Source organism: Telmatherina bonti (assembly GCF_933228915.1).
Source record: "Telmatherina bonti genome assembly, chromosome: 19".
NCBI lineage: Eukaryota > Metazoa > Chordata > Actinopteri > Atheriniformes > Telmatherinidae > Telmatherina > Telmatherina bonti.
In genome coordinates, this window is record NC_136617.1 from 18,473,139 (window position 1) to 18,496,687 (window position 23,549).

At 36.8% G+C, this 23,549-nt stretch overlaps 1 protein-coding gene across 1 annotated transcript in view; it reads left to right on the forward strand.

Moving 5' to 3' along the window:
• The window catches only part of csmd3b (CUB and Sushi multiple domains 3b), a gene marked incomplete at both ends in the record, with an annotated part of 385,522 nt that overhangs the window by 212,719 nt on the left and 149,254 nt on the right, over positions 1-23,549 (forward strand). Inside the window, one exon of the mRNA XM_079258329.1 lies at positions 4,538-4,745. Within this exon, the coding sequence (XP_079114455.1) occupies positions 4,538-4,745 (208 nt within the window). The remainder of the gene's footprint in view (positions 1-4,537; positions 4,746-23,549) is intronic.

Below are 23,549 nucleotides of genomic sequence, written 5' to 3' on the forward strand. Positions count from 1 at the left end.
AATAAATAAAAAATAAGACAATAATAGATAAATAATAGATTATAGAGCTTGTGTTACAAAAATTGTAGGCCAATCAGTTTGTCTATCCTGCATCTTTAGGAACATTGTATCTTTGTCGGGGCAGTGACCTGAAACATGTCAGTGCCTGTCCCTGCGTAGACTTATAAACTATAGTCCTACACTCTTTTCTTGTTGTATTCAAATTATCTCAGACTTTGTCCATTTCTATGATAGTAGCACCTCAATGCAAAGGGAGGTGTTACTGAGCAGTGGTCAGAAGGTCACAAGACATCATTTGTAAGTGATACAAACACAATTGAAGACATTAACACGACGGTATACATGCAGCGTAGTCTATGGCTTTTTGTCAGACTCAAGAGATCTAGAAGAGATCCAGAAAAAACTGAGGGTAGTGAAACCAAACACTGGAAAAGAACGTAGAGTTTAGCAGGGTTCCTATTAAGGATCCATGAATCACACAGAAGCATCCCTCTCTGGCCAACCACTAGCATGCAGTCACATTTTTGGCTTAAACAAAATCCCCAGTGCCACATGCTAATACCTAATGGAAAACTCTAAAGACTGAGTTGAGTTGAGCCATGTAAGTAGGAGTATTTGATTTTAATAGATGCTGTAGTAACAGCACCGCTGCTCTGACATGCCATCCACCGGCTGCTATTGCACCCGACTACTCCATGACCACCACTGCCTTCGTCTCTCTTTTGATACAGTGTCACCTTTAAGGTGACTTAGAAAGTTAGTGGTGAAGATTTGTTGCGTGGGCAGTTGTGCAAGTTTTATGTGTAATGTACCAAGCAGATAAATAATGTTATGTTACTCTAAAAATCTTAAACATGGGGAATGTAAAAGATAAAGAAACACATATTAAAAGTCAAATGTTTGTTTTTTTTTTCTTTTGTTTTCACACATACCAGTTGCCTGAATGTGTTTCAAGTATTATGTTGAAAGGCCAGTTGTAGGAATTATTGTGGGTGCATCTCTGAATCTTAACTGATATGTCAGTTTGTTTAACCTTTACAGGCCATTTTTCCCATCATAGCTCTTTGTAATTAGCCTTGACAGTAGAAAATGTCATATTCTTGGCATAAGATCACTGTTACGTTGTCTTTTGTTTCACAACTTAATTTCCTCCACTTTACTAAGAGCCACACAATAGTTCACCATGAGGGATTTCCACCTGTCTGTCAACTGTCACCGGCACATGAGCAAGCCGGAGGGCTAAGATGGGAGTGTGCATGCATGTGTGTGTGTGTGTGTGTGTGTATTTGTGTGCATGTTCGTGAAGGTGCAAGCTCACGTCCACCAGTGCTTGCGGATGTCCTGCCGTTGTCATGATAAACCTGTGACAGCTGCCATCCTGCAAGCAGTGCTGTCTCTCATGGTGTGGATGCAAACACACACACACACACACACACACACACACACACACACACACACACACACACACACAGACACGTATTGCAATGCTTCAGTGCTCTCCTGCAAATGTGATGGGGGGTCTCAGTGGGTTTTGGTTTGGGTTGTTGGGTCATTTACACAAATCTCCTTGACTGTCTAGCAGTGGAGTGACTGAATGTCTGGATAAGAGAGCGTCTGCCTTCCTCCGTCTGTCTGTCTTTCTGTCTGTCTTGGTAATTGGTTCAGTAGCCTTTATAAGACTTTTTAGATGAATGCTTTGTCAATTTATTAAAAACAAATATCTGCACTTGTCAGTAGATCAGCAACTACAGTTTGCGATGATGTGCAACATTTTATTTATTCAGTTGAACAAGCAGGATTTTGATGGAGACAGAAATAACGCCAGATTTTGATTGTTCCTAAAGACACACTACACAACGTTAAATACTGTTTTATGGCACAGTGCTATTTATCCTGCATATTTTTGGAGCTGCTGCTGCCCAGGAGCATCCTGAGGCTGAGAAGCTGCACTTCCTGGAGGCCATAGGAGGTTGAGTTTCGCCTTACGCACCTCGTCAAATACTAGTAAAATTATATCAACACACTGGCCATTTTGAACACGCAGCATCGCTGAGTCTTCAAAGAAACACAAAAGGAAACATTATCAGAGGAAGAGATTAAAAGACAGAGAGAATAACAATAATGGATTAGATTTATTTTGTTTCTACATTGCTGATGGCACTCAAAGCACTTATATTGTATTCATTATTCATCATTCATACTCGGTGATTATAAGCTACATGTGTAGCCACAGTCGCCCCGGGGCAATCTGGCAGAAACATGGCAGCAAATGCATACCAACAGCCTCTTCAACTACCACCTAAACATTCATACACTAGCAATGCCGACACTTGAAGCAAGGATGAAGTGTCTTGTCCTAGAACACAACAAGAGATGACTGTGGGAGTGGGTTTCCAACGGCCAACCTTCCAGTTATGGCATGACCCGCTGCTCGACCACTTGAGCCACTGCTGAGAAAAGGATAGGGCAAGAGATAAGTGTCCCAGTAACACAGCCTTTACTCAGAGAGTTTGCAGGACGACTAGGATGGAAGTTGCATGATGTACTGTCGATAGGGTGCATGCCACTGAGGAAATCGGCACAAGTTCTGTAGTGTGTCTGTAGCTCCAGTTGCTGATCTATTGAAAAGGGCTATGTCTACCTTAAAAGTAATTTCAAAACACTTAATTCGTGTTTTCATTCTGCTTCTTGTTTTCTGTTTGGTACAGTGTGTACCATTCCAACTAATTTCAGTCTAATGCTCCATTTTTGTTCCAGTTGTTTGTCTCTGTTCCTGTCTTGCTCCCCCTCCCTCGTTAGCCTTAGTGTATTTCCTGTCTCCTCTCAGTGTTCTGTCCAGTTTCTAATATATTTTACTGTTTATATCCATGTCTATTGGTTTCATCTGTTGCTAGATGTGAGTCTTGGACCAGAGTAACTCTCTCGACCCATCCTATGGGAGGAGTTTGGCTTGGTCCTTTATCTCTGTCATCTGTACATGCGGCACCCGCCTCCCCCTGCCCGAGACAGCATTGCCTGGAGGAGCCCAAAGCATGTGCATGTACACCTGACAGCGCTTGTCTACGCTCTTATAAAGAATGTCTTTTTCAGCTTATCAGTGAGTGCAGTTAAAGGATGACACACCGGAGGTGTGTCTGTGTCTTCTCAAAATACTGATATCAACATGTGGTGGGTTGTAGAAATCTTGGTTCATTCTAAATTGCACTTACTGGTAAGTAAAAAAATACTTGTCTGTTATAAGAGTGTGTTACATACAGTACTGCCTTTTTTTTTTTTATGTATAACTATAAATTATACAGGTATAATTTATACCAAATTTACAGTTGGACTCTTGGAAAAAAAAGGTTCAACATTGCATCTTTTGTCACTGGGACACTGGTTTGGCTTTTATAATGCAAAGGATACAAAGTAAATAAATGCATTCTTTTGTTTTGTAAGGCGTAGCTCATTATAAATGGTGTAAACAACATATTTTAAGAGGTTGATGTGAGCTACCTTCTGACTTGCCAAACAGCCAGTGTCTCAGTGACACAACAAGGTCCAATGTAGTATGTTTTTTCTCAGTGAGTGTATCTGTATAAATTATATGTGTATAATTTATGCCGCGTACACAGCGCAATCCATGTGTCTTTATCTGTTAAATAGTAATCACTACTACTATCAGTGACACAATGCTATCAATCAGATGTGATTGACTGAAAATTTGGCAAATCTAACATCACATCTTTTCCACTATCTCAGAGGAAAATGAGGTTTAAGTAATTCCCCCAAAACAGACATTTGGCAAAACAAAAAAGGAAACAATCAAATCTAGTTCCTAGGTGGTGATTGGAGGAGACGAGAGCAGAGCTCTCTGATTGGAGAAACTTAAAACGGACCATCGTCTTGGAGGAGACGACAGCAGCTCTGAGTGTGACAGGAACTGCAACTTATCCCCTAATTCTAACTGGCTGAAGAAAGCCAGTCGCTCTACAGAACATACTTTCTTAAATGTAGAGAACTGACGGTCCATAAACACGAGGACTGTTCAGATGTACCCTCTACTTGCAGTCTTCCATATTTACTTCATATCTAAAGTGAGATGTGAGAGCTCCATATTTTCACTATATAGTTTGCAAATATGACTTGACAGTTTGTGTCATGACAAAGTCACTCATTTCTAACATTCAAGCCACAAAATAACATTCAGATTTAGGAGCAAGAACCAATCATACTAAAATTGAGCTAACTGAGAAAAATCACCTCCTAGAGGGAGAGAGTTGGGGAGTTGGGCTGGCTGACTTGTAATTTTCTAGAGTGGTTGATAAATGATCCCAGGTACATTGAGAATTAGAACTTGAAAGCTAATTTGGTAAATCACCTGAATCTGTTCAGTCATTTGTTAATTGACTCACCAAGTCTGCAATGGCAGAAACAAATAACACAATTTATCCCCCAAAAAAAACCAAGTCATTAAAATCCTAAAAAGTCCGCCCCTCGGTCCCTCCTCCTCTCCCTAACCCAGGTTTTCTATTTGTCACTCTGATTTGATTGACAGCTGAGGACACATGTGGGGGCACTGTGAGGGGCGGCAGTGGGGTGGTGACCAGTCCCGGTTACCCCGGCAACTATGGTAACCAAGCCGACTGTACTTGGATCCTATTGGCCGAACCTGGAGACACCATCTCTGTCATCTTTACAGACTTCCAGACTGAGGAAAAGTATGACTACCTGGAAGTGGAGGGCTCTGAACCACCGACCATTTGGTGAGTTACTTTCTCCATTCATTCACACACGTATTTTTTGCTCCGTTTGTTGCGTCACGAGAAAAAAGTGGTATGACTGTCTACTAATCTGCACTAGATTTATTCAGAACAGAATACAGGAGAATAGAGATGAGTCACGGTTCAGTGTTAAATTGAAAAACTATCCAGAATACATTCACATGAAAGAGATTTACAATGAGCCCCATGGGAATGACCGAAACTATGCACATTTGCCTCGCCACAACATCCTGAAATAAAACTAAGAGAGGTTTACCCAGGGATTAAACATGCCTTTTATGTTAATCCATCACTTTCTGCTACATGTGCAAGCAATTTTACATGGCAAGTAGAGCTTTATATGCAACAGGGATAAGTGAGTTAAGCAGGAAAACAAAGGTGCAGCTCAGGTGGTGTGTAATTTCTGAATATATCTCAATCTACAGGCTTTGATCCATTTTTTTTTTCTTAAGATTTAGCTTTAGTTACTGTGTTTGTGTTAACATTTCTGACAGATCTGGTGTGTCCATGTAGATGCTAACTCTATAAAACAATTAAACCAAACTTTGAGTGCTAAATTGGCTAAGTATACTTCATTAAACTGCAAAGAGAACTATATTTTTTCAAATAATCAACTTTTAGAAAAAAAAATCTACTTTAATTTTAAACTGTCTATACAAATATAATGTGAGGTTTCTGGGTGTGATCAATGTTCACATGTGTATGTGCGAGGCTGGAATTTGGAAGAAGATTAGCATCACATCCAGTGTACCTGCAGGGGTCTCATATATCACAGAGGAATTAACTGATCTTTGTTAGTTAGACTTTTTGCAGCCCTCCATGTGTTTTCGGATGGTTCACTCATATCAGCATTTCATGGCTCTGGCTGCTTATCGATTGCTGGTAAATTAGGGTATTGATCAGCCATTGCTGTTGCTGTAACCAATTTGAATCTAATCATGGTTAGGGACATTAGTGTGTGTGTGTCTATTGATCTGGAAGCAGTAATGGTAACAGCTTACAGGCAAACTTGAGTGTCCCTACACAGGTGCGGACCATCAGGCTTCTTTGTGATTACCTGCTTGTATACATGTGTTTGTATGTGGGTGTACTTGCAGTCAACATAGATCAGTCAGGAGTTACCTATAACACAAAAGCAGAATACTGACTGTTAGGAAATGAAAGACTTCTATCTTTATCATCTTGTCAGTCAATGTTGGTCATGCTCTGCTTGTTTACGATGATTAATTTGAATTTAGTGTCAATCTCACATTTAAGTTTGAAGCACCTACACATCTTGAAAAAGAAAATAAACAGAAACAAAAAGAAAAGGAGTAAATAAAAGTGAAATTTAACAGTAACAAAAAAGCAACTTTGGATGAGTGATATGGTGATGGCTGATCATGCATGAGTTATGATGTCCATCATGGAGGCTGGGTGTTTGCCCGTGTTGATTTGTTAACAACTTTACACAAAACTGATTTTGTGATTATTTTTTTTCTGAAAGTGGGTCTTGATTTAATCTAGATTCCATTAAATTTTCGGAGTGATCTGGAAGAAATAGTGGACACAAGAAGTCTGTCTTTCTGTTTGTCTGTCTGTCTCAGACATAGTCTTCTGGCATTTCTTTCTTTATGCTGCTTCTGAGGGAGGATTACATAGTTTGCCGACTTATAGCAGAAAAATAAAGTTAAAATTGTTTCAAGCACAAAAAAAAACATTATCAAAGAAAGAAGAACAATTACAAGCATCTGGATATATTGTTAGCATCACAAATTATTTGCCTAAGTCATATTTAAACATTTTGTGAGCAATTATGTTTAGTTTGTCAGGAATATTAAAATAGTAGTTTGGTTTTTATAAAAGAGTACAGACAGATAATATAATTTAGACAAATTATGACTTTGGCAATTATGCTCTGATATTGTTGTAATTTTGAGTAATAATATTCTGCTGTCCCTTATTTTACTTTATAGTCTATGCATTTATTTGCATGCAAGTGTGCTTATAATGGAATGTGCATGTTTGTTACTTTGGTTTGATGTTATTTAATTGCATGTTTATTTACTCTATGTTTGTATACAAGTGTGTATTTGTGCTGAAAACACCTGAAAAGCTTCATATTTAGTAAATTTCAGTCAAGAAGTCATTCAGTAAACAACAGTTATTCCATTCTCCCCTAACTTTTATTGATTTGGATGAATTGTTGAGCAGATAAATGAATTAAAATGACATTATTCTGTTGAAACGGTGGCTCTCTGGTAGATGAAAACAAACATGTCTGTATCTCCTCCACCCACACCTAACCATATAATTAATTATATTGATTTATTTGATTATTTTTCTGCTTTTGGATTGGTTCATCTGAAAAGTTATCAGCAAGAAAATGTAGCAGATTTTTGTGCTTTTTCTTTTCTTTAATATATGTTACACTTGCAGTAACATTGCAAGTCACCACATTACTATTATCTCCTCTGAACCCATTTCCCATCTGCTCTGCTGTCGCTGACACAGATAGTGAAATAGAGAATGGACACAAATGTAACTAGAAACCACACTAAAACACCTTAACTCCTGTAAAATGTACACAACTGACCCTTTTGTTTCTGTATTAACTTCATAAATACGATGGCAAACTGCCTGATTGCCCCACAACACCTAGCACTTTTACAGTAACTTCCAATTGCAAAATAGCCAAAGCTAATTGCTAAAATGTTAATTTACAAAGGCTATTGGCTGAGAGAGCTAATGGGCAATACGCTCTGTGAGTTTGGATGAATTTGTGTTTATTATTTGCTGCGGGGCTGCAGTTGTTCACCCAACAACACATTAATGTAGTCTTTGTCAGTTTTCACAGACAAAGCCTAAAGACACACTTCTACTCCTGACACACTTTCACAACTATTGCACACACAGTTTGTGTCTCATCAGTATGCAAAAAGGTGTGCTTAGGCCAATGAGACATGTGTATCACTGTGAGTTAAATGTGTGTAATCCTATCCTAACACTACTCAGCAGTAATGCACATGCACATTTAAACACACACTGTTTTCTGTTCTTTCATAATAAATTGCAACCAAGTAGAACATCTTAAAATGACAAATATCTCTCCATTCATGGTTGTCTTTTATCTTTCTGCATGTGACTTCCCTCCTGTTTTACGGCATCAGAAAACACAGCTTTTAGTGTTTTAGATGCACCTACTTGACAGCTCATTATAAAATCTCTGGCAGTGGTGGAAAAAGGCTAATCACATATCTCATTTACTCTTCCCCAACTTTTCTTGAAATGGAAACAAATAAAACCTAAAAAAAAATGTATTTGTGAGGTTGTAGGAAGGCAACTTCAAGCCAATTATTGCGAAAAGGTTTGTTTGACAGTTTATTCTGGGTCAGCGTCACTGTGTGACATGGAGATTTATCTACAAACACTGTGCAACATGTACAAAGCATAAATTCTAATAAAGCACGCACATGAAAACAGCTAAAGCAGCTGTACGTCACTATTGGTATGCAATAGGTTGACCAAATTTAGGCAAGGATGTATGTAAAACAAGCCAAAATTTAGAAAAGCCATTAAGTTAAAGACAAATTGATTAAAGATTGAATAAAAGATATGCTGAAAAATTTCTTTTCTCAGGAGGTTTAAGCAAAATTTATGATTATTAGCTAATAGTAACCAAAGTATAACAGGGTGTACATCACTCTTATAGCTTGCACTTTTGAGTTTCTGCACAGATTTGAATTGTTTATGTTTATGTTTAAGGCATTGTGGATTTCAAGCAGTGTTCTGGATCATTATCCTGTCATCAAAGCTTTGTTTTTCTTGCCAACAGTTTTTTTTTTTTTTTTTTTTTTTTAATAAAAATATGCTTGCCTGCAGAATGTACAGGCATTTAACTGAGTTTATTCTCTCCTTTACCTTTGAAAAGCAACAGAAGCACAAAGCCGTGCAGATCAGTCCAATTTTCAACAGTTTGAGGTGTTGCTTTTGCCTAATTCCTTCTTCTCTGCTAACAACACTTTGATCTTTGCAACCTAAAGGAAAAAAAAAAAGCTATAATTTCATCAGCCAGTGAATTACTTATCCAAGTGCATCAAGCTTTAATAGATCTTCAGTTGCAAACCTCTGAAAATCAATTTTATACATAATTAAAGAAACAAATATAACATCTTGAAAAAACTATTGTAATTGATAAGAGACAAATATATGTTAGGACTATTATGTTTTCAAATCAAGAAATATTCTTGTGAAATATAATTCTGTACTCTTAAATGCATATTTATTTTATTGTTAAATAGTCAATGAAGATTATGTTTACTACATCATACTTTTTTAAACAATGTTTTTCTTTGACTTTTTTTTTCAAGATTTTACTTTTAAAAATATTTTTTTCAATTTCAGTTTCATAATGTCATTCTCCACACTAGTTTATTAAATTCATAATGTCATTTTTTAGCAGAATGACTTGGTCTGTCAATCAAAGCCAATAAAATGGAATTTAAGTGATTGGCTGCTCCTTTATTCAGGCAAACGCAGCTGCAAGCGCTGTATCGTTTCAAGCGTGGCTACCTATGCATTTGCTTTGTACCAGGAAGTCAGATAATGCGAGAGCCTGGTCGTAAATTCAACATAAATGTCCTCTGAAGTCAGAGTGGAAGCAGAACCATCTATATCAAGTTTACTAGTAAAGATGGCTACCCAACAAAACAAGGCTGAATAACACCGAGAGTAAACATGCATTTATTTCTACATGTGCTTGTTTAGTTGTGCATGAATTATAGTTAAGGGTAATGCTTTGTAATTTCTACAGAGAAATTAAGTTGACAAAATGCATGCACGTCGAAAATATTAAATAAAAGCGTCGGATGTCTTTTCTCTGCTAACATTAGGAAATGTGGCTAACGTGTTAGCGACTGAAGTCTCAAGCAAAACAAAAGGGATCCTGGTAGCGTCTATGTTAATTTTGCAAATTTTCCGAATTTGTCAGCATGAACACAATCAACTCAGTTATGATAACATCCAATCTTTGTGAAATGTTTAGTAATGAAAACAACGACTAAACCTTTAAAAAACAATACATTATATATCAATTAAAATTATATTTATTTCACGAGGTCTCATTTATTTATTTTTTTTCCATTAGGAATAAAACCTCTTTCCATAGTTCTGATGCTCAACATGATGGTGTCAACAACAGAAATGTTTCATATGTATATACTGTCCTGTGGGTTGGGTGAAAAGGGGGTAGACAATATGAGACTTCTGCTGCTGTTTCGATGTCAACATTTTAAGATATATTTTGATTTATTCAATGAAATAAAAAATAAAAGACATGACTGGTAAAATGTGGCTTTCTAACTGTAATTCCAATCATTTGTTGGACAGCTTTTATCGAACATATTCTTGCTTCTTTAAACTTTGACTTTCAGGCTGCTTTGATTTATGGACAGCAAAAATGTTTGTTTTTGGAGCTTGAGAAGTCAGGGTTTTAAAAAGTTTCAAAGAGTGTATGACCCATCACAGAATTCTCAAAATATGTAGTTGAGAGTCGAAAGTACAGATTTTTATATTGAAGTGTTTAAAACAACACTCGGAGCAAATCTAAAATATAATAAGAAACAAACTGAAAACATGTTTATTTTATTTGATGATCATTGAGCTTAATATAGCCAATCTTCATGAACTTTTTTATTCAATGAAAAGATTCATCCGCCATCTTTTACATCTTCTCTGTGAGCGGAAACAGGTCTGTTCTTGTGGTTCAGCCATCTCTGGCTTCTTATACAAATCTAACACATCACAAGTTTGCATGTTGTTTTGCACGAGGGATATGCTCTGCTTGATCATTAGCATTCTTTTGAGAGATGCAAAAGAAGCGGGGGTGTACAAGACAAAGAGGCTGTGTGGGCATGGCTGTGTTTGTGCGTGGGTGTGTATGTGTGTGAGTGATGTTATGCTTACCGAGTGCTAATCAATGCTGCTGGCAGAGAGGATGCTGGGATAGCAGCACCATCCCGAATCGGAAATGGAGTGGTGACCTTGAGCAGAAACTTACAACTTTTATTTCTTTCACCCACAAGATAAACACAGACACAAACACACATACACACACACACACACACACACACACACACACACACCAGATCATTTTAAATATGTATCTAAAGATATCCAGGCTTATATAAGCAGTACACAAGTGTACTTTGTTATAGATTAGTCATTTAAATAGGTCTTGTCGATATTTGTCAATATCTTGTCAATATTTGTCAATATTTATATGACTTTGTGGGTTGCATGTTTTCGTTAATGGATTGTTGTTTTCACTTTATTTTCTGTAAGAACACAAAGACTTCATGCATGGACACATGAATGTGATGCCATTATTGCACCACTGTTTCTAACTATACAAAATATTGGCATTTGAATAATGAAGCAAGAAATCCGGTCATGTATCAGCAAAAAGCAAAGATTCCAGAACAACAAACATGGTTTGGGTTTTTTCATAAAGTATCAGTATCAGTAAGGTTGTGAATAAAAAACAAAACAATAAATAAATAAATAAACAAATTGAAGCTTATAGAATAGATCAGGGCATTGTTGCAGTTTTATAAGATAATAAATCTTAATGCAAACATAAAATAGTGCAAGTTACAGATAATCAGATATATAAGTACCATAGTTAAGTCGATTATTATTACTTTTTGTTATTTTATTTTATTTTAGCAAAAAAAGTGTGTTGGTAGTATTGGAACATTAAAGACGATCAAACGGTCCACTGTGCTGGCTCATGCCTTTGGTCATCATTCTCTGACTAATTAACTGGTAACTAAAACAATGAGGTACTCTGCATGTTTCTGAGCTTAAAACTGTTCTTTTGACTGGTTTTGATGGCAAACAGACATTTATTATGCCCATTCCCTGGAACTGTTGCAGTCTCCTGAGGCTGAGCTGCATTCTGCTTTATAGCGCACAATTGCACCCCAGAAGGTGGATATCAGCATACTGCATACTTCCAGCATTCCAGCAAATGCTGGAGCAAAAACAGCTTGTCTTATATTTTCATCCTGCAAAATGAGGATAATATGTCTTGGCACTGTCTTCACCAGTGGGTGATGTCAAACACCTGTGAATTCTCAGTTTATCAGCTGTCATGAGAGGGGTCTGGGTGCAGATCTCCACTGTTACACCACCTCCACCACAGGGCAGGAAGAAACAAACTTACCTGCACCAATCCTCAACAACACCGGACAATCGTTGAATACAATCAAAACTAAACTGGTTTAAGAAGAACCCCACTTCCAGAACGTGTCAATCTTTATAGATTAGATAGAACCACACAGGAAATTAGGGCTGGGCGATATATCGAATATACTCGAGATATCGTGGCTAGTCCCCTGTGCAAAATAGAAAATGCTCATATTTGTCATATTCGAGTATCCTGTTGTCACGCAGTTCTTTTTAGCTGTGGGCGGGGTTTTCTCATTCCTCCTCGACTCTGCACCGCTTTGCACAGAGAGTTAAAGCAAGCGCACCTCATTACGTACATAACGTGAGCTACATGCTACGTCATGAGAGGCAGCGTGTAGCCACTTTTGCCAATTAGGTGACTTACTCGCTAAATCTGGCGACTTTTTTTTGTGAAAAGCGACAAATATAGCGACTTTTACTGGAGTTATTGGAGACTTTCCTGGTGTTTTGGCGACTGACTTTAAAGCGCATATTGTAAAGTTATTGTCAGAACGAGAGTCTCTCCCTGTCCTAAAGCACTCAGTCGCTCCGGCTGCAGCTGCAGCCAGTCAGAGGAGCAGAGAGGACACCTGCACGACTCCACCTACAGTCACAATGAACAGCCAAATCCGCCACTGATCCCGCTCTGGATTACAGAGTGAGATGTAAATTGCGAAGTTTTTCACGTCACGCAAAAATAATTAATTATATCTGATTACATTCACAGCCTCTGTCACTTACTCACCTCATCCACTGTGTGTGTGACACAAGCATATTTATCTAGCTCGTCATGTCTCTAGAAAGTACAGAAAGCAGTGGGAATCAAATCCTGAATTAAAAACTGTCTGAAGCCGTTTATTAGAGACGATACGAGGACATTCTGCCTGTATTATAAGACTGATTTCTATGCTAAACTCTGCGATTAAAAAAAATTCACGACAACTCAACGTATCCATAAAGCAAAGCCTTATAATAGTTCATCATTTGAAAAGTCCCCCCCTAGAGCGGGATGTAATAAATGCAACGTATTTTCATACGTTGCATTTATTACATCATGCAAAGGCACTTTATTTTGTTTTAAAATGACATGTTTCTGCCACTGCTTTAACTGTTCAATAAATGCGATTTTGATCAGTTTGCTTCGTTACAATTTCATCCTTTTGGCATGAATCTTTAAAATCAGCATATCTTAATGCAATATGAACAATTAGGTTTTAATGGAGACACAAAATCATCTTACTGATGTGATTGTATGCACCAAAGCAATAATTCAAGGCTAAGGTAAATATTGAGATATATATCGTATATCGTGACAGGGTATAAAAATATCGGGATATTACTAAAAGGTCATGTCACCCAGCCCTACAGGAAATCAGACATGGAGGCAGTGTAAAACTTCGAGTAACTGGAAAAGAAAAAGCCCCCCATGCAAGTTTGCAATTACTAAACTCTGTCATGTCATTACCGGTGACACAGGTTAGAAGGCAGCTGGTCAGCGGGCTCCAAGGTCCGAACAAAACTGTGGGGCACAACACACATGCGTTATGATGGAAATTGGGGGTTACACATTACACATTTAAACTCACATTTAACAAGCAGCATTTCACAGTGCATTGCACACACAGATATTATTATATAAGTCTATGTGTCTAAAATGGAACCCCCACACCTTATACACTCAATGCATTTGCAAAGTATCACACATCTTGCATATTTTCAGTTTACATCATTAATATTTATTTTAACACCAACACAGTCCACACTAAAAAAAAGAAAAAAAAAACTACTCTCTCTCTCTCTGTCTCTCTATCTCTCTATCTCTCTATCTCTCTATCTATCTATCTATATCTATCTATCTATCTATCTATCTATCTATCTATCTATCTATCTATCTATCTATCTATCTATCTATCTATCTATCTATCTATCTATCTATCTATCTATCTATATAATATCCATTGTTGATTGTTGTATAGTTGGTGTTATCAACAGAATACCTCAAAAACACAAAAGGGAGGCCCTTTTTTTCAAGATGAGCTGCAACAAATCACATCAACCACTTATTTCAGAGTGAAGGAGGACTCCAGAGAATCCATTACCTCCCTCATCCACAGGCCAAATGACTCTTCGAGAGCTTGTAAACAAGTTCATGATGCACACCATTTTCCTCCTTGCTTGCAACATTGGGGCTTATAGGTTATAGCAATGACCTTCACAACGTTTCAGTGGGGGCATCAATTTTTAAATCCAATTTAGCCCAAAGCATCATTTAGTTCTACAAGGCTATTGCCTAGGTAAATTCACCCCTGTTATTAACCCATACCTTTGATAGTCTTTGAATCAAATCAAAAAAGCCCTTTCAAAAAGCACTTTTTTTTTTTTTATATGAGAAGCCAACCACAGACCAGAGAGTGGGGAAAATGAGAGGACAGTGAAAGAGGTGTTGTTGTGTTTTAGGGAGAAAGTGTCAGGTCATGGAGAAGAACACAAGAGAGGAAAAAAGAGAGGAGACGAGAAATGAACAGGTAGAAAAGAGGAGCCAAAAAGGGCAATTGGGGTGACAAGAAGAGTCAGGAGAGAGAAGGAGGAGATGAAAGGTAAGAGGGTGGAGGTAAGGCGGAGACGAAAGGAGAGATGCGGAATCAGGGACAAGGGGTGGGGGAGATGAGAGTTGACAGGAGAAGGGAAGTGGAAGCGAGAATCAGAGGAAAATGGGGGAGACACAGGAAGAGAAAGCCATCAGGGGGACTCATGGGGGAGGAAAGCGATTGTAGATGGGAAGAAACATAGACACTGAGCAAGGTTGAGAAAGGCAAAGGAGGACACATAGACATGCATGAAAACAACAAAAACACAAAACAAACAGCAAGAAAAAGAAGAAAAATAAAAAGCAACTGCCATCTGCACAAAAAGTTCCATGTAATCCTAAAAATACAGCACTTATATGTCATGCAGACAACTTAACGCACGGTATCTTTAACTTGTTCAAATAGTCTTCAGGGTCAGATTAGAGTGTGTGGAGATGTGAGAAATTTGCTGCATTAGGAAGTTGTTCAGATATGTAAACAACATACGCTGACTTAATCCGTCCATCTGAGGTTTCCATGTTTGTGCAGATCGCTCAGTATACTGAAGTGTTCAGATTTGGAGCTGTTGTGTTCATATCCGTACAAACTGAGCAATTATTCTAAGTGCTACGCAAAAGAAAAAAAAAACAAAACAAAAAAAAACAAACAAACTCAAAAACCCACATCTAGATTCCGTGTAAGCATTTCCTGATTTTACTTGTTGACTTAAAGAGCAAAAAGCAAAAAAACATCCAATTTAGTCATTTCACTGTGCAGATTGCCTGAGATTAGTTTATCAAGATAAATCTTCCTGTCATGCATGTGAACAGCTTAATTAAATTACTCTTAGAATCAAAGTAAAGTCTTTAATTAGATTAGTGTGTGATAATTAGATTAATGTTTATGCAAACAAAGTCCAGTAATACACACTAGCTCCGATAGATTTTTTTTAAAGCTTTGAATGGGTCACTTCCTCATCAGGCTTTAAGACATCTTCACCTGATTCATGCAACTGGACTGAACAAAATCACAGAACTGATAATTTTGCTAAACTCTTAGCAAAATTATATTTGCTACATATATTTTTTTTCTTAATTTAAAATCCCTTAATCTAAGACATTTCTTTATTTTTATTTTATTTTCTCCTTTTAACTCTTTTTTTTTTTTTTTTTGCCATAGTTTTGACTGATTGCGCATGTGGATGCATCTGCATTTGTGTGGCATCAGTGTTACTGAGGAAAAACAGCAGACAGGAGATCAGATGGAAATCAGTGGAAATGCAGAGTCTTCATCTCTGCTTTGTGGACTTATCCCTACAGTTAAAAAAAAAAAGTAAGTGCCTGGATTAGTTGTCAGCAAGAGTTTTGCCCAGTAAAGATTAAAAAATGCAAGTGGAGTCAATTATTTAAGAGTAGGAGCTGTTGATGGCTGTCATCACCGAGCATACTTTAGTCGCTATTTAAGGATGGTAATTGGCTTGGATCTTTGGATTTAAGATAATAAGTTTGAAGCATGTTAGATCGATCTTGTTTTGACTAAACCTAACAAAAGAATTATGCTGTCTGGCAAGGTAGCTAATAGTTGCCCTGTGAAGCGTATAGATAATGAAGCTTGGTGCTAACGCTGCATCAAGAACATTATGTATAGCAAAGAGTAGAAGTCACAACCACTCCTGAACAAACGCAGGATTTACAAACATAGAGAACATTCCGTGCGATTACATGGGAGTTTTAATTACTGTTTCATTCCGAATAAAAGTTAATTCTGCTTTAAACTGATAAAAAACAAACATGTAAACACTTCATTCCTGATGCTAATATCTATTTGGAATTAAACTTAATTCCGATGTAAGTGGCTGGTTTATTCACATTTTAATTCTGAACTATTTAATTCCTCTGTCATGTAAACCTTTATTCCGCTCTAAGTTAATTCCGGTCGTTCTGCGCATGCTTGTTACCTTGCCCTGTCCCAACGATGCACATTGTTTTGCCTCCCATGTTCAGTGGTCTGTCTTTTTTATTTTTCTCAATTGCTGCAAAAAAGTGAATTAGTATGCTTGTGTTGAGCTTGTACTTCAAAAGTATAATAAAAATGGCCACAAAACTTTTTCTTATTATGTAGTTTTTATAAGTTACTCGTTAAAAGATGGAAAGCAGGGAGCCAACTTTGTTTATTTCCGGTTTATATCATACGTCACGTGCACCCTGTGTCCAATCAGAACCTTTCCCAACCCGCCGCTCTTAAGAGGAATTAAATGAGGAAGTGTTTCATGTAAACGTTCATTCGGAATTATTATCTTCATGTAAGTAAGAGAATGAGTTAATTCCGAATTTATTTATTTATTTTTTTTATACTTTATTTTTATTGAAGTTATTATGTATTTTACAAAAGAAAAAAACATACAAAAAAAAGCACAAATAAACAATTCCGAATTATTTAATTCCGAATTATTAATTCCGAATTAAAAAACACCCTGTAACCGTACCCACTGTGCATTTTTGCGTCCAAGGGGGCTAAACCAAAATAATGACCAGCCAGTCATGCTAATACCCCCAATGGCTAATTTTGTTTTGCTCATTACACATATCCTCCTTTTTATAGTGCTTTTTCTGTCAACAGCCTCCCACCTTTGCTTTCTTTCAGACCTTCATTGTCCTTTAGAACATGTCATTTTAAAAACATCCGGTTCATTCACACAGACTAAACTGTAAGGAGGCTGAAAATTTAGATGAGATGAAGGTAAAAGGGGGAAGGGGGGGAAGGAGCAGTTTCCTGTTGTGAACACTGATTACTCACTGCCAACTTGAGATTGATGGAGAGTGACACAGCAGGCATGCTCACACAAGCACGACACACTCACACACATACAAACAATACACACTAATACATAAACAATAGTGCGGGCAGACATGAGGAAACACACAAAAAGACTCTTCTGTCTCTCCTTACTGATTGATTATGGCTGTTCCAAGATACGCTCAGCAGAACACCCCAGCGATGTGTGTGTGCGCGTGAATGTGTGCATTCATGTGCACTAAAGTTCCATTTCTGTCTCTAATATTAAAAAGTAATTGTGTGATTGTGGATGTATGTGCATGGAAGTTCCCACCTATCTTAATTAGAGGAGGCTATTATGACAGATTGACGTATTAAGTTGCATTTTCTCCTCCTATCTGTGAACAACAAACAACTAGATTCTACATAATGTATATGGACATACAAAAATTAACATTACACATGTATTTATAATATTAGCATTCACATTATGAGTCATCCATAGAACAGCATGTTGGAATATTTAAGTCACATCTGTCTTTTATGAGGAAGATGTCGTTTGTAAGGCTTACCGGTACATTTAAAAAAAAAAAAAAAAAAAGACATTAAAAAGATGAATCAACAAGAGATCGCATTTCACGCAACAATAGAAAGCTGCTTTTTGATGTGTATTAAATGTTGTGTATAGTGCAATTTTAATCAGCATCTTTTCTGACAATCAAGTTATTTATGATAGATGCCCTTCGGTGTTACATACTTCCTAGTAAATGTGTGTGTCCTGTGTGTGTACCATGCACACACAGACTTGTTCCAAATGGCAAAGGGCTCCGTTTAGCTCCCTTTATGCTCGTAAATAGGTGTGCCTGTTTCAGTAGTGGTAGTTAGATGAAAGGGGTTTTCAGAGAAGACAGAATCGCTACAATAGTTCACTTCTGGGTTTTCACTGCAGTTTCAACAGTGGAGAAAGTCATGATAATGCACAATAACAATAATGCAGAAAAAAGAGGCAACAGATTAAAAGACACTCTCGTAACTATTAAACACGTTAAAGCTGATTATTCTTTACTCCTTTTGCTGGTCATACTTCAGCTTCACTGGGGCTGTGACAAAATGCTTTTGTCCTGATTCGATTTGATTGCAGATGGGTGCAGATTTGATTGATATTGCAATTCTCACATTTTATCAATATTACTGATTTTTGTAGACTAAAAAGTGTAAAAAAAAAAAAAAACATTTTTGCTATAATGCCCAAGAAGACAAAGTAAAAAGATCAATAAAAACAATAAAAGTGACAAAACTTTTATAACAATAAAATAATGTCTTATTTGCATTTATTTGAAAAGAAATATTTTATTTTCACAAAACAATCGATTTTAAGATTGTGAAGCCAGAAATCTCGATATTCAATGTTTTCAATTCGATTTCCCCTTCCGAAGCTACACTGTGCAACATTTTATTAATTTTGTATACTGCTTAGTCCATTTCAGGGTCACAGGGGCTGGAGCTTATCCCAGCACTTAGCAGGCAAGAGGCAGCGCACAACCTGGCCAGGTCACCAATCCACTGCAGACTGTGCAACACTGCATGCAAAATATATACAGAGGATGGGCTAAATACTTTGTTCATATATGTAAGTCTACAGAAAAGGGAACATAAATAAGCTCTAATAGAAACAAAGTAGCCAGCATAGTGTACAGAAACATCTGTGCAGAATATGGACTGGAGGCTCATTGTTCAGAATGGGAAACATCCCCCAAGATGGTGGAGAATGAGAGAGAAAAGATCCCGTTGGACTTCACCTGGTAGGTGAAGGCAACAGTAGCACTTGTATAACTAGACAACTAGGGGCCCTGTCCTCCACACTGGGGATGTGACTCCAACAAATACCTGAAGAAACATACAGCATCTCCATCCAGAAGAGCTCAGTCATTGGAACAGCTAAGATACTGCATAGGATGCTCATTCCAGGACTCCAGTAGAGGACCTGTACTGTAATAAATTAATACCTTAATAAAATGCTTAGATTACCCACACTCAGGCTCTGTGTAATACTGCTTTTGTTTCGTGTGATTATATTCCAGTTAAATATCAAGATGAATAATTAAACAGCTTGCAAACAAGCGATGCACCTTTGTCAGCCTCTGCTGCCCCCAGCCTACACGGCTCCCCACCTCACTGTCTAAGCGTCATTGATCTTTTCCTCCTTCCACTCTTCTTCTGCCACATGCTTCTTTATTTCCTCCATCCTCCCCTTTTTCATTCCACTGCTGCCAGTGGAAAGGCTGGTTTGTACTTTTTGTGGAGGGAGAGGATGGATGGTAGGATGGTGGACAGAGAGATGGAGGGGGCAGAGATGCTCTTTTGGTCTAGTGTATTTAATCAGTTATATTCTCCTGCTCCCTCTGGCAACTCTCCACTTGATATTCTTGCTACTGCAGACACACTCTCACACACACACATACAGAAACACACACATCAATGTCCTTTCTGTATCCTACTGTCTTTCTTCTTATTGTTATTATTATTGTTGTTGTTGTTGTTGTTGTTGTTGTTATTATTATTATTATTATTATTATTATTATTATTATTATTATTATTATTATTATTATTATTATTATTATTATTATTATTATTATGTTACACCCTAAAAATTAGTGTCCCTTTAAAATAAACTTTGGACGTTTTCATCTCTACTTTTTTGTTAGTTTCTGCAAGAGAAAAATATGACCAGAGCTAATTATTTCCGCCAACTAAAAGTTTCCTGTGATGGACTGGCGAGCTGTCCAGGGTGTACCCTGCCTGTCGCCCAAAGCCAGCTGGGATAGGCTCCAGCTTCCCCGCAACCCTGAATTGGAATAAGCGGTTCGGAAAATGAATGAATGAATGAATGAACTAAAAGTTTAGCTTATGTTATAGTATAGACATGTATCATCACCAAGAAAGTGCCTCGTTTGTTCCAAATATTTTACATCAGATATCTTTCAGTGTTTATATCACAGTAACCAATTCACCGATATCCATGCTGCTTTCACAAAACATGTCTTTTAACATTCTTGAAGTCACCTGTTTGAAATGGTTTGTGGTTTTCCGTAGGATGCCTGTTTTTACATGTTGTGTTTCACACCACTGTCACTGTCAGCTCACAGAACACCCTCTCAGACCATGTCATTAAAAAAGGAAAAAAATCATTAGAGTCCATCTGACTATGATCTATAATACCTCAGGGCTGCTCTAAAGTGCTTTTATTGCAGATATCTTGGGAGAACACTTAACAGTCATGGACAGAAGCCATAAGCATAGATGAATGGTTTAATAATGCATTACAAATGGTCCACATGGGGAAGATCCGGTAGCTTCTCTGACGATGTTGTCATGGACATATTAGGTTTGCAGGTAGGAGCTTCATCTTAGACTTTAATTATCCACGTAAGTACTTTATACGCTGATGTGCTCCTTTTTCATCTTTGATGTAAAGTCATTCATAGCACTCAGTACTACATCTGAAATGAACTTGTTGAGACAGAGAACCTTAGTAGGAGATGATTCCACCTGTGTGGGTACAGACTGACAACCTTTTTTATATGCAAGCTTGTGATTCTATCTAATACTATGCAAGGAAATATTTCTATAATTATACCTTCAACTCGCGGAGTCAGAGTTCTGGAGTGCTTGCTGTGCATGGAGTTAAATATTTAAATGTCACATTCATGAGCTCTCAGTATAGATTTACGATTTTACCCCTGTTTTAATATTGGAACTAATTGAATATGCATACAGTGTACTCTGGATAATGATGCCCTTGCAGGAAATATAAGAGGAGCTGTAAACATGAATAATACAGCGTAAGAGATTACATATATGAAAAGACAAAAAGATGAGTGCTGGAGAAATGAAAGAGAGGGCAGTAAAAGGTAATGACAGTTAAAAAAAAAAAAAAAAAAAAGGGAATAAGGCTTATTCCTTATTACCATTGCAGCAATTATATCGGGTGAATACTTTTATCTTGATGAGATTAAAATATGATGTAAAATGTTTAGGCCATGATTCTCTAAAATACATGAGATAAGATGCAGGTTTAAGTCAAAAATAAGCACAGATATGAAAGTAAAACAGCAAGCTTGAGACATGGCTTTATGCACCAAATAAAACTGGAATTCCAACCCAGGTTTTATATCATTTATTAAAGCTGAGTATACAAGAGTATATTTATCCACATGATATAATCTAACTTTTTAATTTTAAACTTTTATTTAAAGTACTTAAATAGATTCTTTACCATAAATTTAAAATCTTCATATTCTGTTCGTCTGACTTAATTTGATGACACACATGACATTTATTAATCACATTAATGGTGCCGCTTTTATTCTGCAGTGTTCCAAAGCTAAGAAAATTGCAATCCACAGTTGTTTTTTTTTGTTTTTTTTTTCTTCCCAACCAGGGGCATCACATGATGCTTCATTTTGCATTATGTCGGTTCATCACAGACTAGCAAGTGAAGATCAGCACACCAGTTGTTTTAATTTTGCACCATGGGTGATTCAACAAATTTAAAAAAAAAAAAAAAAAAAAAAAAAAAAATTCTCAAAGCCCAGTGAGGAAAAGAAAGAACTAAGACAAGTGTGACTTTTACTTACTGAAGAGAACAAAGAGAAAAAACCAGGACGAGGGATGGATGCTAAATTAGCACTACTGTCTGAAAATGTGCAGATTTTAAATTGTGATAATAATGCCCAAGTTCATTTTTGGGATTTAGCAAAAAAAAAAAAAAAAAAAAAAAGAAAAACAGTCTGAGTCACTGATGTGATCTGTGCATGTACATTTTGCTGGACTACTTTTTATTTTTAATTAGGACTAATCTTTTTTATTTACCTGAATATTTGGGACTTTTGCCACTCTGTAAATTTAATTATGTAAATGTATATGTGTGTGATGAGATGCTTCATGGAAATTCAAACTGTCTTTACCTTAATAGCATCAGAAGGGCTGGAATGTTTTATAATCAAGCTGTCACTTACCACCACATATCAGGAGGTTAAATTATTATGAGTACATGTGCCTCAAAATCCTTAATATCAAGGTGGTCCACTCTGGTCCACGAGTCTGGTCCTGCTGCAACACACCTGGCTCAAATCAGTGAGTAATTAGCAGACTTGTGCAGAGTTTGACGTCAAGCTCTGCATAAGAAACTCACAACAACTCTCGAGGACTGGAGTTGGCCCTTCGTATGTATTATTATCTCTTACAGCTGCTTTACCAGATAAGAAGCATAGATATAATGATTTACTAGTTTTCAGCTCCGAATTGAATGTGTGGTTCTGTTCATGAACTACTATTATTTCAACAGATTAAGCAAGTAGAGGTCAACTCATGTTATCGATTTAAAATTCACAATTACTCCTGATACTTCATGAGAAATACAATTAAAATGAATGTTCATATTTTGAAATGACTCTTTTTCTCAGTGTAAAAAGTCTAATGCTTTTTTTTTTTTTTTTTTTAGTGCAGCTCAGAAAATTGATTGATTTTCCAGAACAATTACTATGTTTCAGTCTAAAATAAGTGTCCAAATATTATTCTGTCATGCTGTTAATTATATCCTGGGTGCATGAAAATTACTTTTTAAAAGAATGTGGTCTGAGTGGCTTTTGTAGATTTTTTTTAAATTATTATTTCTTTATGTTTTCACTTGCATCCACAGGTGTGTGGTACTCTGTTGTGCTGGGATTTAAATTGGTCAGTTTACGTGTCCTAACCAGGTTTTTGGTGACTAATCAAAAAGCCCAATATCTGTTTACGAAAACGCAAGACATAAGACAAACACCTGGTATTAGAGGGTACGGTGTTAAAAACTATGCTATATATGGCAACATGATTTTTGTGTATGAGCATTCCTTTATACATGCGTTATTAATAGATATATACACTTTATAAAAGGTATTGAGTGAAAATGGGGAGGACAGTTCATGTTGTTACTCAAATTGAGTTTAACGTATAACAGCCAAGGTGATACTACCAAAAGTAGTATCATGAGGATAGTGTGTATGTAAAAAAACTGCTGCTTAAAGGTGGAGTATGTAAGATTTTCAATATTTAAAAAAAAAAAAAAAAAAACTATTAAAAAAACTACAATCATAATTAAATCGTTTTTTTGAACATGAAGGTTCCAGTCTGTCCAAATTTGGTGAGTTATTGAATTAAAAGTTTAATTAATGACAAATGACAAAAAGCACTT